We start from the raw sequence: 15745 nt of genomic DNA on the forward strand, positions 1-15745 counted from the left end.
CATGTTAGGTTACACTAATTTCAGTACGTTTTTGCATTCGGTCACATTTTGAGTTCTTCATTTACTTATAAATCCAAATTTCGTGCAAATGGAAGGACATATAGGGACTTTAGTGCACCATTTACATAACATCGGACGAAAATATACATGGGATCTATATCTAAATCTGCACCGATTTTCACGAAATTTAACTGACATCTTTCTAGTCTTAATTCAGTACGCTATGCCAAATTTAGTGCACATCGAAGGACATATAAGAACTTTGGTGCACTATTTACCTAAAATCGGACTAAAATATATATGGGAGCTATATCTAAATCTGAACCGATATTTACGAAATGTAACACACATTTTTCTAGGCTTAATTCAGAATGCTATGCAAAATTTCGTGGAATTCGAAGGATATATAGGGACTTTGGTGCACTATTTACATTAAATCGGACGAAAATATATATGGGAGCTATATCTAAATCTGAACCGATTTTCACGAAATTTAACACAGATCGTTCTAGATTTAATTCAGTACGCTGTGCCAAAGTTCATGCAAATCGAAAGATATATAGGGAGTTTGGTACACCATTTACCTTAAATCGGACGAAAATATATATGGGAGCTATATCCAAATCTGAACCGATTTTCAGGAAACTTAACACACATCATTCTGGACCTAATTCATTACCCTGTACCAAATTTCGTGCAAATCGAAAGATATATAGGGACCGTTTACATTAAATCGGACGAAAATATATATGGGAACCGATGAACCGATTTTTCCCAATTTCGTCCTTGGGCCAAGTGAACTATGCCAAATTTCATCCAATTCGGATTATAAATGCGACCTGTACTTTGTTTACAATTTAACATCGACAGACGGACGGACGGACATGCATAAATCGACTCAGAATGTGATTCTGTGAATATTCTCAAAAGGAACCAAACACAAAGACATAATACCCTGTACCACAGAGTGGTGAAGGGTATAAAAAGAATGTGCTGGGGCATCCTCATCCATTCTCACAACATGACCTAACCAACATAGTCGCTGCTGCTCGTAACGTCTGACAATGCCGATGTCAGAGAATAAATGGTACAACTAATGGCTCATTCTACGGCGATATTCACCGTCAACGCAGATCGGCCCATAGATCTTTCGGAGAATTGTTCTCTCGAACACTCTAAGAGCTGCCTCATCTGCATGAGCTAGTATCCCATGCTTCAGATCCATACAACTTGCGCGTTGATACCATCAGCTTGGTCTTCTCGCCATTTACTGCCAGACCCACTTTGGCAGACTCCTTCTCAATTTGTTCAAAGGTGTCTGGTACCGCTCGCATTATTCGACCCATTATATCGATGTCGTCGGTGTAGGTGAATAACATGTGTTTTTTGGTATACAGAGTTCCATTTCTGTTCACCTTTGCGTCTCGTATGACCTTTTCTAAAAGGATGATAAAAAAAGATCACATGACAACCTGTCACCTTGTCTGAATCCTCGTTCAGTATTAAAGGGCTCCGATAGGTCCTTTCCGACTTTAACTGGTGACCTCGTGCCAGAGAAGGGACTGTCAGGTTTATACTTCTGAACATTGACTTGCTGTTAAATTTAGTTTTCTTCGGTTCATTGTGGCCAATTTTCAATTTATGCACCAGATAACTGCTTCTTTCTTGTAGTGAGCTTGGCGATGCCTTCTTGTGAACTCTATAGATAGAAGAAATTTTTGAAAAATATTTCTGAGATATAAGTCTCTTCATTTTGTTCACATAATACTCCTCTTGAGGGCATAGGGTTTCCACAAAACAGTTTCGTTATCATTACTTGTATTCCAGTTAAATAGATGATTGATATCCTATAGTTTGTCCTAAGTAATGGGGCTGCCATCTATCGTAGCCTAGAAACAACGCCGCTTTGACTTTTGTACATTGATTGCTGTCCTTGCTTGTGTAGTTTTACCCTTTTTCTTTGGGTGGCGCTATTTTCCGTCATCTACTTTCCTTTACCTTTTGAAAAATTCTACTGAAGACCCTTGCACATAATCTCCCTTGTGTATTGATCTTAAAATATAGATAAATTTATAATGAATTCGGTATAAAAATTATATTACATTTATTATATTATACCCCTTTCAATCTCAATTCGTAATAAATAATTTTTCAAAATTCCAATTAATGCCTTTTCGTAATATTCCCAAAACATGGAGAATTATTTGTAAACAACTGATTCAATTCGAATAAATTCAAGTAGGTTGAAAAGAATGTCGCCAATATACCGAAAATCAACACTGCCATCGACAACGATAAGTCACACTGCAAACGATTAAATGTGTACACGGTTCGCAACCAACAAATCTCCAACATTGCCGCCCAGGTTCGGCGTGCACTACGATCAAAATGTGGTGGTGGACCATCCATAGGTTCATAATTTAAATCTAACGGTAGGCTACCATATGCAGCTTCTGTGGCTATCCGTTGATGACAACGTTCCAATTGAACCATACGTCTGTAGAGCAACGGTGGTAGAATAAAGACCAATGGTCCCGTTATGGTACCACCCACAATATCCATTAGAGCATCAAAACTGGGTAAAAATTCAGAAATAATTACTTGCAATGCCACAACAGAGGTGCGTATCGCCACGCGTTTCAAAGAGAAATCTGCAAGGAAAGGAGAACACGTTAATATTATTTTCTTTTGATAAAGGGATATTAGTAGACTCACTTTCTGAGATTTTGAAAAAATTCTCCAATTGCAAAAACAAAGCCGCACTGGCGGCCGTTGTGGAAAAACACAACTGCAAAGCCATCAGCACAAGTAGAATATATAGTGGCACACTGCTCGGCAATGTTTCCAGGAGATTTTCCGCAATCATGGTTCCAAATTTGTACGCAGCAATGACAGATCCAATTATCGCCATGGAACAGGTGACTAAATATAGAGATGTAGTATTTTAATTTCACAATGACAAAATTGTACGATCCGATATCGTACATATAATAAAATATCAATCCCAATATCCTTCAATTCTTGAGAATACCTTCTGATTATTAAAAAACTGCTTGAGGATTCAGTTTACAGAAGAACCATCCTTTATTATAGATTGCAAATATTACTGTATACCTTTTATATGTAGAAAACCATGAGAAAATCTCCAATATATTATTCGCTCTTTAAAGGACCCACAGTAGAGATAAATACGGCCTCTTTATGAATATTACCGCCAGTAAAGAATTACTAAGGCATTAGAAATATATTTATAAAAAATACCGTAAAAGAGACCTTCTAAACCTAAATCTACACACCTATTCATTAACATTGTCCTGTCCTAGGTAATTAGACTGAAGCCAATGGCCAATGACATTATCGGACCATTCCAATGCGGCTTCAGACCTGGCAAATCCACCAATGACCAGATTTTCACTCTGCGTCAAATCCTGGAAAAGACCCACGAAAAACACATCGACATATTCCACATATTTGTCGACTATAAAACCTCATTTGACCTTCCTATCCGTTCGGAGTTGTTTAAAGCCATGTCTGCATTTGGCATTCATGCAAAATTAATACGGCTATGCAGGATAACTGTAAGTGGAACAAGGTTAGCAGTTAAAATCGCAAAGACCCTATCGGAGCCCTTCAGTACCGAACGAGAATTCAGACAAGGTGACAGTTTGTCATCCTGCTGGAAAAGGTTATAAAGTGGGCCGTAGACGATCATGCATGCATGACATCAAAATCGTATACGTGTGCATGCAGCTTCAGCGCACACGGTTCATGCATTCATTTTGCATTTGATTTCGTGCTGTACAGACAATGTCGACAACGGACGAAACAATTTTTTCGATTTTGTCCTTGTGCTTACAAAATAGAGAAAATGCTGAAAAAAGGGCTGAGAACGACTGGCATACTTCTAACAACTTTGAAAAACCCTTTGAAAAAACGTCACAAATGAGAATATGCATGATGCCTCCACCGCACACAAGTCAAAATCGAACGTTATGCATGCGAAAAATCAAAAATTGTTGATTTTGCTTCATGCATCGTAGGTGTGACACATACAAACAAATTTCACTAACACCACAAAATGACCGTTTACGGGCCACTTAAGAGACGCAAAGGTGAACAGAAATGGCACTCTGTACACCAAACAGCATATGTTACTCGCCTACGCCGATGACATCGATATAATGCGTCGAACATTGCGAGCGGTAACTGCCACCTTTGAACAAATTGAGAAAAAATCTGCCAAAGTGGGTCCGGCAGTAAATGGCGAGAAGACCAAGCTGATGGTATCAACGCGCAAGACGTCCAGTAGACTCGGACAAACTGTGGAACTTGACAAGTACAGCTCCGAGGTAGTTAAAGATTTTGTTAAAGAACTGATGTCATAAAAGTAATGACATCAGTTTTGATATTCGAAGAAGGATAGTATTGGCCAACAGATGCTACTATGGTCTAAGTAAGAAGTTTAGAAACAAGGTCACCTCCCGCCAGACCAAACTCACACTTTACAAGACGCTGATATTACCAGTGCTGTTATATGGATCTGAAGCATGGGTATTTGCGCAAACAGATGAGGCAGCTCTTGGGGTGTTTGAGAGAAAAAATCTTCGAATGAACCACGAGCTTTACAATCTATACGCAGACATCGACATATTCAGTCGTATTGAGCTGCAGCGACTGCGGTGGCTAGGCCATGTTGAGCGAATGAATGCGAATGCCCCAGCTCAAAAGGCATATAAAAGCGAGCCTACTGATGGTTCAAGCAGAAGGGAAAAAAACAAGTATAATACAACATCTCGGAACATGGTCTTTAAAATTGGAGGAGATGCGATCAAGACCGACGCGCCTGGTAATCTTTTTTAAGGTCGGCTTATAACTTATAAATTACAACAACAAATTTCCATGTGGTTGTTCTATCGTTTGTTGTACAACAGCACTTGCTGTTACCTTCTATTATTATAACCACCTTCTAGGGAAGCTCCCATATAACGCTACGCCCCTAAGATAGGTAATTTGGGGACCTGGAGCACGTGTTTCAACAAATTTGGAAGCAATTTATTATTTTGAATTCTCATTGAGTAGATAACGTCCCTACCAAAAATTATCAACATTGGACCACGTCTTCGGGTAGCCCCCATTATTCGCTATCAATGTCATTTAAGGATTTGGTGTCGCTCCGCTAGAACGGTACCATCCCACAACTTTTTGCTATTTTGAAGACTTTAACCCCATTTTCCAATCGATGGATATAAATGGTTCTGGAAGCCGTATATACAAGTTTTGCCACATAAAAGTTCCGCTTCTTTTTGGATATTAAGAATTTTTTAACCGAATTTTCTCATGGGTATGATTATAATTTGACATATCGGATTATCTGTAACTTGGAACACTATTTTTTCGGAGTATGAACAACCAACTATCATATAACACCATAATATAATCCCCAACCACGTGGTTGGGATATAAACAGATCGGTCCTCCCGAACTTAACGACGTTTTCACTACTTCTATAGAAAAAATGTCCTTATTTTCTGAGGACTCTTTGATATAGAAAACAAATTTCATATCACCTGAGGAGTTTTCTCTACAGAACAAATTTTGCCCTGATTTCCAAAGAACTTATTTCTAAAGAACAAATTGCCCTTAGCCCCTGAGTGACACGTTTTTGCTCGATTAAGAAGAATTTTTTTATAGAATGTCCTTATCACCATTTTTTTTTTTTTTTTTTGCAAAATGTTTTTCATATCCTGACGTAAATTTCATCTATGAATTTATACGACAATTATTCCGAATTCGAACATATTCCGAATTCGAAAGATATAATCCCGATGTGGTATTAAAATACTCAGTGTCCTTGGAACTATAATCACTCAATGAACATCCATCCCATGGCTTTATTCCACTAGAAATTTATTTTGCAGACCAGGACCCTAACTTTTATTTCACTCCCTAGAAAACCTCAATTCAGACCTCTGTAGAATATACTTCCTGTGCCAACATCTGACTAAGGAGTTATCATTTTGACCTCTCTTAAAATTTAAAATTAGATCGGATCATTCTATATTCGTTTCTTTTTCACTCACTAGATATTCCACTGAATGCAGCCCAGGCGACTTGATTTTTCTGTTGCATATCAATCTGCAGAGTCAACAGCATCGGATGGATATCGAACTGGAATGCCAAAATACTGTAACCACTTAGAATGGTTAAGAAAGGTGGTAATTCTGTAAGAAAATACTCCATGTTCGGATTTAAATGTCAAGAACACTTCGATTTGAATATTACATACCCAAACTAACACCTTCAAAGGGTTTACCAATTGGTGAGGCCGAGAACAGGCAGAACCACATAAGCGTGACAATAACAATCATAACACAGACAGATAAGATGGCCAAGCCCCTGTATTAAAGAAATATGAAAGAAAAATAATTGATTATCCAAAAAAATGCATAAAGTGAAAAACAAAATAATGTACCTCATATGCTTTGGGCTACCCAACCAAACCAATGGACTGATGAAAACACCCACAATTATCGTCCAATAACAAAATGAAAAACGAAATTCACCATCGGTTATGCGATCACCCACCAATTCCAAATTCTGGGCAGCCATGACAATATTCGGAATACCGGCAGCAAAAATACTCAAGTCCAAGAGAATCGTGACAAAAAATCCACAATAACGTCCATAGGCCAAATTGGCAATGGCAGCATAGGGGTACCTTAAATCCTGAATTAGTTTTTATTCGATTCTAATTTCAATTTTGTTCTCTCACCTGCTTTTGTGCACAATCGATGAATCCAAACCCTCGGCCATGGTCCAACATTCACTTAACAAAAACGAGGTATAAATTTGTAATACCACCACTGATATGACCAATGGTATCCCGAAAAATCCCAATTCCACCAACAATGCTGGCAGGGTGACAAATGGGAATACTCCAAACATATCCACCACATAGAGTATGGCTATGAAGAGCGAGAGATTTTCATCGCCCTCATGACCTTTGTTGGGGCGGAAATGTGGCAAAGCACTAAATCGTGACCTTGCCAGAAATGGCAATTGGTCACTTGCACCCATTTGACGTTGATAGGCTCTTGATGGTCTCAGCCAAGAGGATTTTGAAGACATTTTTATCGGAAGTCAGGTTGATTTTTCGAAAAAAAATTATAAATTATCCGATTGGCGTTTTGTGCAACAACATTGCACTTGGATTTGAAAAACTCAACTGAAGCCATGTTGCAGCCACATAGCGGATAACTACTGCCTGCCACCCATTGCATGCACTGCATGTGACATATCCATCTATCCACCTATCTATGTTATGTTGATTATTTGTTTGTCTCTTTTGCCGTTCATGTTTATTATAAATTTGCTTCTAATTATTTTTAGTATTGCAGAGAAAGTTGCACAAAAATGCATTAGAGTTAGGTATCGAATACCTTATGTACTGCATAGTGGCTCAAAAGAGGAAAATTTATAATATCACTCTAATATTTTCAATCGAAAAAAATTATGAGAAACTGAGAATTTCTTTTCATATGGGCAAAAATTGTTTTCAGGTCCTTAGAAGTTTAACAGACAAAAATCGTGGACTTAAAGACTTATTGTATAGAACAAATTTCAGCAACATCAAAGCAAAGCAAATCCGAATAAGAAGACCCACCAGGGTCTTCTCAATACTCAGGTATCCCTTGGAGGGTGCTGAGTGATCAGAAGTCTCAGCCTTTGGAGAGGCTACTGTGGTTGACTTTAAACGTGACGTCGAAACTATTTCAATGAAGAAGTCACTTGCAATGTCATTCGGATAGTTTGGAGTGAAATTGCTCTTAATAAGAAGGAATACCTTATCAGAATTTGAGTCCCGTCCGATAAACCGGTTGCAGAAGATAACGTCTCTCCCGTAAATCTTCTTGTCAGAGATCTCATTGGCATTGACGGGTTTGGGTTTCTTTTGCTGATGATTCATCATCCTGAGCCTGAGAAAATCCGACTAAGACCTTTAAATACCGCCAAGGACTTCTCAACACTCAGGGATCCCTTGGAGGGTTTTGAGTGATCAGAAGTCCCAGCCATCATCGTCCTGGTTGTGCTCAGACTACTCACAGTCTTCTACTCCTGTATCGGTTGTGTCTAATGTGATGATGTTGTCAATTTGTGCCCAATATGAATTGAGGCGGCTACACCATTCAGATCTCAGTTTTGGCAAGACCAGTCTGTAAGCTGCTCGTCTGCTTATATTACACGAAATTGTCGAATTGATTCCTCATCTGCACCCGTGTGAATACGAGTCAATCCTATATCTAGAGGCTCTCTTTTGTACCATTGAATCTCTCTCTCTCTCCAGATCATGAAGATGATTCTTACCGACATACCTAGGTGCTGGGTGCCCTATCATAAGTAGGTGATTTGGATGGCTACTTCTATAACACCCAAAACAGTTTTGCATCGATATCTTGTTGTGTTTACGCATGTAAGTGGTCTATTGGAGTCATGAGTAGACACCCTGTTGCAGTCATCAGGGCAGCATTATGGCAGGATTGAAGACTTTTCTATTACGTTGCCCTAACGTTTAGCGGACCACACTGGAGCCGCATAGATTACCACTGACCGGCCTACTGCTGAGTATGTTGTTAACAAAGTTTCTTTATCAGCTCTCCAAGTGTTAGCGGCTTGAACTTATCGAAAAAAGCTGTGGCACCACTTATATAGTCCGTCGATTGAGAACCCTAGAACCTTGGGGTAATTGATGGTCGGGATTGTGAACATTCAAAGGTAGCCGCATCTCCACAGACCATGTGGTAAACATTGTGGTTCCATATTCCTCGCTCGGCAAAAATCAGCAATATCCACGATGTAGTTGTTCAGCCTCTTGCAAATGTCATCAATTTTGAGTCCTGACGCCATGATCGTACAATCATCCGCGGACGTTACGACCTTTATGTCATCCGGTGGACGTGGAATTTCTGAAAGGTAGATATTAAACAGTTCCGTAGATATCACCCCCCATTGTGGAACTCCCTGTTTAAAGGGCTTTCGACTTCCTATTTCTGAATTTCACGTGCAACTGTCGTCCACACATATAATTTATGATACAATGTTTTAAACTCGTTCTTTCGATGTCCTCGAACAGGTTAGCGCGACTGACGGTATCAAATGCCTTTGACAGATCCAGCGCCACCATAACTGTCCTATTACACGGCCTGTTCTGGTTGAGCCCTTCCGTGTGCAAAGCTGTTGTTGTGCTGTGCTGCTTACGGAATCCATGTTGATGATCAGCAATTGAGTAGCATTCACGAATGGAGAAGCGAGATCACCCCGCCCATTTCCCAGACCTCGGGAACTATAAGGGTGGCTAACGACAAGTTAAGGACTTTAGTTAGGTACTCTTGGCTCATCAATCTGCTTCAAATGGAGATTCTATCCGAACCAAGCGCCATGGATAATTTTGCGCTTCTGATGGCACTTGCAACTTCCTCCTTCACGTGAAGAGTTCGCCATGTCACTCTCAGAGTACTCTACAAACTGCCTACTCGCGCACCTCTTCGGATATGTCACCTTAACGCCGTTAAATGAGGCAGATGTCCGATCACCCCTGGGTCCGAAAGCGTCTTAACCGTTGCCCAAAATTTACTCACTCCGGTACTAATGTTGCAACATTCCAGATGTTCTCTGATTCTTAGGTTAGTAGGGTTAGTACGACGAAGCTCATCGCGCTCATTTCCTAATCCCTCTGCCCCTTCTGGGAAGTTTGGTCTCAATTCGGGTATACAACCCGCAGGCATATAAAGCAGATGCCTCAGAAGTCTCCAGGCTTAGCTGCATATTGTAGAAATGAAGTAGAAATCTTCATCCTCGCCAGGGATTGCCTTGATTACCTTGATTTGAAAGAGTTACTAGGATAGCCAACACAATAATCGCAGGGCTAAGTTTCAGTGGCATCCATAGCATCTTCCTCGTTGGTCAATGGCGATTTATCCCAGAGTTGAGTCGGGTTACTCTCCTGACCTAAGGCGGAAGCAGATGGTTTCCTCAATAAGGCCGAGGTGAAGGTCCGTATGCATCTACTACAGGCATTGACATCGTCGGAAGTAATGGGGTTTAAAGGAACAAAAGAATGGTCCTGTACATTGACATTGATCGTCATAGTTTGTGGAGATTGATTGCGATCTGATGTTGTAGAGTTCGATTCTGAGGTTGCCATGACAGCATTCGGATTCTATAAAATTTAATTTTCTTAAGATGGGTTTGAATGTTGGCTCCCTAAAAGTTTTAGTCATGGTAAGGAATTGATGCGCCTAGATATCAACAAGGCTCCGTTCGAATACAGTCGGAACCCCGGCTGCTTACACTGAAGGGCGCGAGGTCGCCTGATCCCCCAGTGTTAGGGGGAGACCTGAGAATTTGATATGTGGAGGTGCCATTCACGCCTTGTCAGCCCTGGAATCATAGACACTCGGTCATTTCCTTCGAGATTCTCCCCCAGAACCCGCGACTGTTTAATTATATTCACAGCTATCCAATGAATAATATTGGGCTTTCCACAATCCGCAACCTGTGGACGCGTTCGTTAGCATTTAGCTCTGCTCCCCGTATGCGGGATTTGTTTTGTCGATGTGTTGCAAACGGAATGACAAATTTAATATACAATTAACCTAATGGTGAAGGAGGTTACGTATAGAGTTTTTCTAATCACTGAGAAAATTTCGGAAAAAAAATATTTCCTTAGCTCCGGAGAACTTTGTTCGGTAGTAATAAAAAACATGTCCTTATAGGCTTTAGACTTATGAATTATGATGAAAAAATTATGCTTAAGGCATTAGAATTTTTTAATAGTGCCTCTAACACTGTGCCATCAATTATCTCACTTCTCTCCTTCATAGTTGGTGGTTTTCTTTTCGTATGTCATTTCCAACTAGGCAATGGAAACAAATTGTGGTCAATAGAAGAGAACTATGCAAATAATTTAAATGGAATTGCAACAAGTTTCCCGCATTTGTACTGGAGCTGTCGGATGATGGTCTGTACTAACTTGCAGTGTAATTTAAGACATGCATTGCTCTGCAATCTCCACAAAACATAATGAATATAGACCAAAGACCAGGGCAGAACCAGTGCGAAGTAGAAGTACTAAAAACAAACGTCAATAACGTTCTTCTGCAAATCAAAGGGAAGCCCTTGATTTGCATGGGCCCAACAACAAAGGAAACAAACCAAAAATAACAACATCATGACATGCTACTACTGCCTCAGTTTACAGTGGTGGCTAAAGTATTTCCATTGCTTTCATCCTCCACGCCCCTCCCTCACAGCTTACCATAATGTTTTACGGAATGTCAATAACCTCCCGCAGTTTAACTTTTCTGAAAACCAGAAGCTTTCGTTGAAAGGAACTACAAAATAAAGGGAAACAAAATGGCAAAATAACAATCATTTCATACACCGGCACCGGCATGGACCCACGGCCCAAAGGAAACGAATGAACAAAACAGACTGACAATCTCAATGAAATTACAAACAATTGCAAAACAATTTAAACAACAGCCAAACAAACAAATATAACGAAAGATTGATAACAACAAACAGATTAAATTATTCCCACAACAACAACAACAAAAATTTAGGAAAAGAAAAATGAGAAAAAAAAATTTATTTGTTGCTTTAGGAGAACTTATTCTGGTCAAAACGTTGCTACAACAAAACAAACAATAATATACCATAGTTAGTGTCTTAAAAGATAACAATTAAACTTAATTTATTGCACAGTGGGTTGGAATTGACAGCGCGATTTTTATTACAGTAAACCTGATTTTTATGGCAAAATACCAAAGATAGGGCGGGACTTTTATATGGGACCTACATGGTGGCGTACCAAGCAATGGCTCTGATTGGCTTTAACATGGCAAAATCCAGGCTTATCTTGGCCCCTCTTTCATCTCAATTGTGGACACTGACCTCCCCACGTTGTCACCTGGGGTAGTTCACCCATAAAAACTATGAAAAAATGGGTTGAGGGGTTTGGTTTATTGCCCACACTCGGAAAACACCTCCTACTATGAAAAAGCAACGAAAAAGAAAACCAAGCCCTCAATATTGACGACCCCCGCAAACGTATAAAGGACCACGATTTGCGAATCTGCATTTGGAATGAGCGCACGTTGTACAGAAAGGTGCAATTTCCCCTTTGGCGGATGTACTCAAGAATTACATAGCCGATATTATTGTCTTACAGGAAAGGCGATTGAAATAGACAGGCTTAAGTAAATCAGATGATTACGCACTGTATTATGGCCGCCATGAATCGGGACATGAAGTTGGCTGCGGATTTATTGTTAACAGGATAATAAAAGAACTCGTATCCAGATAAATAAAGCGAAGTCTCAGTCTCATTCGCGCCCATGCTCCAACCGAAGATAAAGATGAACAGACCAAAGACATATTTTACGAGCGCCTAGAAACAGCATATAATCGTTGCCCTGGCGATGATATTAAAATGCTGCTAGGAGATTTTAATGCAAAAATCGGAAGGGGAAATGTTTTTGGCCGCACCGTCGGAAAATTCAGCCTCCACGAAGGAACATCTGACAACGGCATGAGGTTAATTGACTTCGCGGCAGCAAAAAAAAAAAAATAGTAGTTAGCAGCACCAGATTCAAGCATCTCGATATACACCAGACCACCTGGATTTAACCTGATCATGCAACGAGCATTGAAATTGATCATGTTGTGATAGGCGGAAGGTATCCATTCAGTGTTTTAGACGTAGCAGAAGCATACTACGCTCAACATACCAACATGCTTGACGAAAACACTCCTTGTCCCGATATATCAATGGCGAAGAATTGCCCACTCCCTACAAATGCGGCAAAAGCAACACTTGGGTACCATAAACCACCATCAAGAAACCCGTGGTACGATCAGAAGTGTCATAATGCTACTAATGTGAAATAGCAGCGTATAGGGCAATCCTGCAGACAGTATGCGTGTTGCGAGAGAAAATTATCGGGAGAAATGCAGAGAGATCAAGAAAATTGACTTTGGTGCATGCACATCTTCCTGTAGAGATGATGAAGGAAACCTGGTAACAGATACAGACAGCGTGTTGAGGATCTGGAAGGAGCATTTTGAAAAGCTTCTGGTATCAAATAGTAGCGGTGAAGAGGATACCTCAGAACCAATTATAGATGACGGTATAGAGTGTATACCCCCTAGCCAAGATGAGGTCAGAATAGCAATTAATCGGCTGCAGAATAATAAAGCAGCAGGTGCCGATGGTTTACCAGCCGAACTTTTTAAAACCAGTGGTCAGACGCTGATCAGGTGCATGCACCAGCTGATTAGTAAAATTTGGCTTGAGAAATGCATACCCAATGATTGGAACCTCAGCATCCTGTGTCCCGTGCACAAAAAAGTAGACAATACAATAGGTGCCAACTATATAGGAATAAGTCTCCTTCGTATTGCATATAAAGTGCTATCCAGCGTGATGTGTGAACGAATGAAGCCATTGGTGAATGACATATTTGGACCATACCAATGCGGGTTCAGACCTTGCAAATCCACCATAAATCAGATTTTTACACTGCGCCAAATCCTGATAGACCTACAAAAAACACATCAATACATTCCATCTATTCGTCGACTACAAAGCCGCATTCGATAGCCCAATCCATCTATCCATCCATTAAAGCCATGTCTGCCTTTGACAAGGTGACCTGCTAGAAAAGGTCATACGAGAGGCAAAGGTGAACAGATATGGCTCTCTGTACACTAAACAGCATATACTACTCGCCTACGCCGACGACATCGATATAATGGGTCGGACATTGCCGCCTTTGAATAAATTGAGAAGGAATCTGCCAAAGTGGGTCTGGCACTAAATGGAAAGAAGACCAAGCAGATCAACGCGCAAAACGTCCAGTAAACTCGGACCAACTGTGGAACTTGAAAACTACGGCTTCGAGGTTGTCAACGATTTTATATACCTTCGGAGAAGGATAGTGTTGTTGGCCAACAGATGCTACTATGGTCTAAGTAAGTAGTTTAGAAACCAGGCCACCTCCCGCCAGACTAAACTCACACTCTACGAGACGTTGGTGTATAGATGATGCATGATTACTTCCGCAAGCATATGAGGCATCTCTTGGAGAGTTTGAGAGAAATATTCTCCAAAAAAAGTATGGGCCGATCTGTGTTGAAAATGAATATCGTCGTCGAATGAACCATGAGTTGTACCATCTATTCTCGGACATCAGAATTGTCAGACGTATCGAGCTGCAACGACTATGTTGGCTAAGTCATGAAGATGTCCCAGTCCAAAAGGCATATAAAAGCGAATCAGCTGATGGTTTACGCAAAATGGGAAGGCCACGAATCAGATGGAATGATAAAGTGGAAGAGAATATTTCGGAACATGGTCTTTTTTTTTAAGCTCGGCTAAATCATAAAATAAAAACATCAGTCTACAATCTCACAAGATATTAAATATTGGACTTGAGATTAAAGTAAAGAAAACTGAGGCCATGATAAATAACAACAGCAGTACAGGAAACCCAATTCTATAACGTACTTTGAGCATGTCGATAGCCACCTGCAGACATCATCCGCTTCACATTCGAGTTGTCGCAAGAGACTCCTTTTAAGCCCCTTCTACGAGATCAGACTTCATTCATTATTTTATCCAGTACAATTGTGAACATTAAGAGCTATAGAGACCATTTTTTGCTTAACCACCGCGTTGGTGAGATACGATTGACATATATCCCCTGCTTGTAGAGCTTCCGCAGTTCTGTCCAGAAAAGATTAATGGAAAATGTATTAATTTATGTATGACAATAATTGAATTGGAAAAGGGTAGTCGATACGATTACGGGAACATTGTCATCTCGAAATGAATTACTATACTCGGATCTTACGCATGGATTTCACTATCGACGATCTGTTGACGTCCAAAGGAATGACGTCCTGGATGCCCTCACGGCGGATTTGTCGAAGAGCAATCACAATATGATGGTTGGGATTACATGTTGCTAGACTGACAGCACTTTGGCGTCCTCATTAAGGCAATCGACACTTTTCAGGACAGAACTGCGGAAGCTCTGCAAGCAGGAGTGTGGGGAGAAATGTGTAGCTTTCTCGTGTTGTTCTGGCTACCAGCTTAATTTGCCAGATTTCTAGGAACTTTCTCTTGTCTTATAAGGTACAAATCAAATATAACAATCATTCATTTCTACCTACAACGATTTTCTTATTTCACTTTTTCTTGATTTTCTTCCCACTGTCCAACATCCATAGGCCACAAAAATCTCGACAGTAGCCACTTTTTTCTCAGGTCATAAGGCGATAAAAATCTCTGTTTATATTCATCATACCTTCTTTAAGAGTTTATTGTTAATTCGTAAAACAGCAACAACAACCACAGCGAAGTAAAAAGGTTCATTGGCTTCCTAAATGTGCGTTTTTTTTTGGTGATGGTAATGGTCATTTGAGTATAATTTTTCGGTTATCTCACAGAGCTGCTGCTGTTGTTTTTGGGAATCACCCTGCCAAAACCAAATCTCCCAACATCTATGCGAAGCAAATAAAATCTTAATTAAATTCAATTAAAGTAACGTTTTTCATCATTTGACTGACTGACTGTCCACCAATGTTGTTGTTGTTGTTCTTGTAGTTGACGGCATCAGCTACTGTTTGTTTGCTTCATTCTTTCTTTAACAACCTGTCACTGTTTTAATTATTTCAAATTTAA

At 40.1% G+C, this 15745-nt stretch overlaps 1 protein-coding gene across 1 annotated transcript; it reads right to left on the bottom strand.

The window, feature by feature from the left end:
- Positions 1–2163: 2163 nt before the first annotated feature.
- Positions 2164–7128, bottom strand: LOC133324976 (uncharacterized). Its single transcript, XM_061533801.1, has 6 exons — positions 6773–7128; positions 6473–6718; positions 6287–6396; positions 6081–6221; positions 2716–2922; positions 2164–2651 (listed from the first exon to the last, which is right to left on the bottom strand). Exons 1-6 carry the CDS (start codon positions 7126–7128, stop codon positions 2164–2166), a joined length of 1548 nt encoding a protein of 515 aa, XP_061389785.1.
- Between the last annotated feature and the right edge of the window lie 8617 nt (positions 7129–15745).

The sequence above is a fragment of the Musca vetustissima genome, unplaced genomic scaffold, assembly GCF_032173495.1.
Source record: "Musca vetustissima isolate MV318-11 ecotype Yass unplaced genomic scaffold, APGP_CSIRO_Mvet_v1 utg222613, whole genome shotgun sequence".
In the NCBI taxonomy this organism is placed as follows: domain Eukaryota; kingdom Metazoa; phylum Arthropoda; class Insecta; order Diptera; family Muscidae; genus Musca; species Musca vetustissima.